Source organism: Pyrgilauda ruficollis, unplaced genomic scaffold (genome assembly GCF_017590135.1).
Source record: "Pyrgilauda ruficollis isolate IOZ18807 unplaced genomic scaffold, ASM1759013v1 scaffold921, whole genome shotgun sequence".
NCBI classification, from domain to species: Eukaryota; Metazoa; Chordata; class Aves; order Passeriformes; family Passeridae; genus Pyrgilauda; species Pyrgilauda ruficollis.
In genome coordinates, this window is record NW_024531278.1 from 1 (window position 1) to 905 (window position 905).

The 905-nt window shown below is 54.5% G+C and overlaps 1 protein-coding gene across 1 annotated transcript in view; it reads right to left on the reverse strand.

The window, feature by feature from the left end:
• Positions 1-4: 4 nt before the first annotated feature.
• The window catches only part of LOC121365282 (5-aminolevulinate synthase, erythroid-specific, mitochondrial-like), a gene marked incomplete at both ends in the record, with an annotated part of 12,134 nt that continues 11,233 nt past the window's right edge, over positions 5-905 (reverse strand). Inside the window, one exon of the mRNA XM_041489334.1 lies at positions 5-211. Coding sequence (XP_041345268.1) covers positions 5-211 — 207 coding nt within the window. The remainder of the gene's footprint in view (positions 212-905) is intronic.

Below are 905 nucleotides of genomic sequence, written 5' to 3' on the forward strand. Positions count from 1 at the left end.
GTCCCGGTGCCCCCCCGTGTCCCCCCCTGTGTCCCCTTTGTGTCCCCTCACCCGCCAGCCGCTCCATCATCTCGGGGCTGTGCTGGGGGGTGGGCGCGATGCGCAGCAGCTCCCCCCCCCGCGGCACCGTGGGGGGGTTGATGGCCTGCACGAACATCCCCCGCTCCAGCAGCGCCCGGCTCAGGCGGGTGGCGGCCAGCGCGTCCCCGACCTGCCCCAAAATCGGCAAAAATCACCCCAAAGTCAGCCCCAAATGATCACCGCGAAACCGGCAAAAACCAGCCCCAAGTCCCCCCGAAATCAGCAAAAATCAGCCCCGAATCCCCCCCAAATCGGCAAAGATCACCCCAAAATCAGCTCGAAATAATCACCCCAAAACCGGCAAAAATCAGCCCAAAATCCCCCCGAAATCGGCAAAAATCAGCCCCGAATCCCCCCCAAATCGGCAAAAAATCAGTACAAAATCCCCCCGAAACCAGGAAAAATCAGTCCAAAATCCCCCCGAAATCGGCAAAAAATCAGCCCCAAATCCCCCCAAAATCGGCAAAGATCACCCCAAAATCAGCCCGAAATAATCACCCCAAAACCGGCAAAAATCAGCCCAAAATCACCCCGAAATCGGCAAAAATCAGCCCCGAATCCCCCCCAAATCGGCAAAAAATCAGTACAAAATCCCCCCGAAACCAGAAAAAATCAGCCGAAAATCAACTCAAAATATTGTCCCCAAAGTCAGCCCCAAATCCACCCAAAACCAGCAAAAATCAGCCCCAAATCCCCCCGAAATTGGCAAAAAATCAGTCCCAAATCCCCCCAAAACCGGCAAAAATCAGCCCCAAATCCCCCCAAAATCGTCAAAAATCATTCCAAAATCCCCCCGAAACCAGCAAAAATCAGCTCAAAATCAA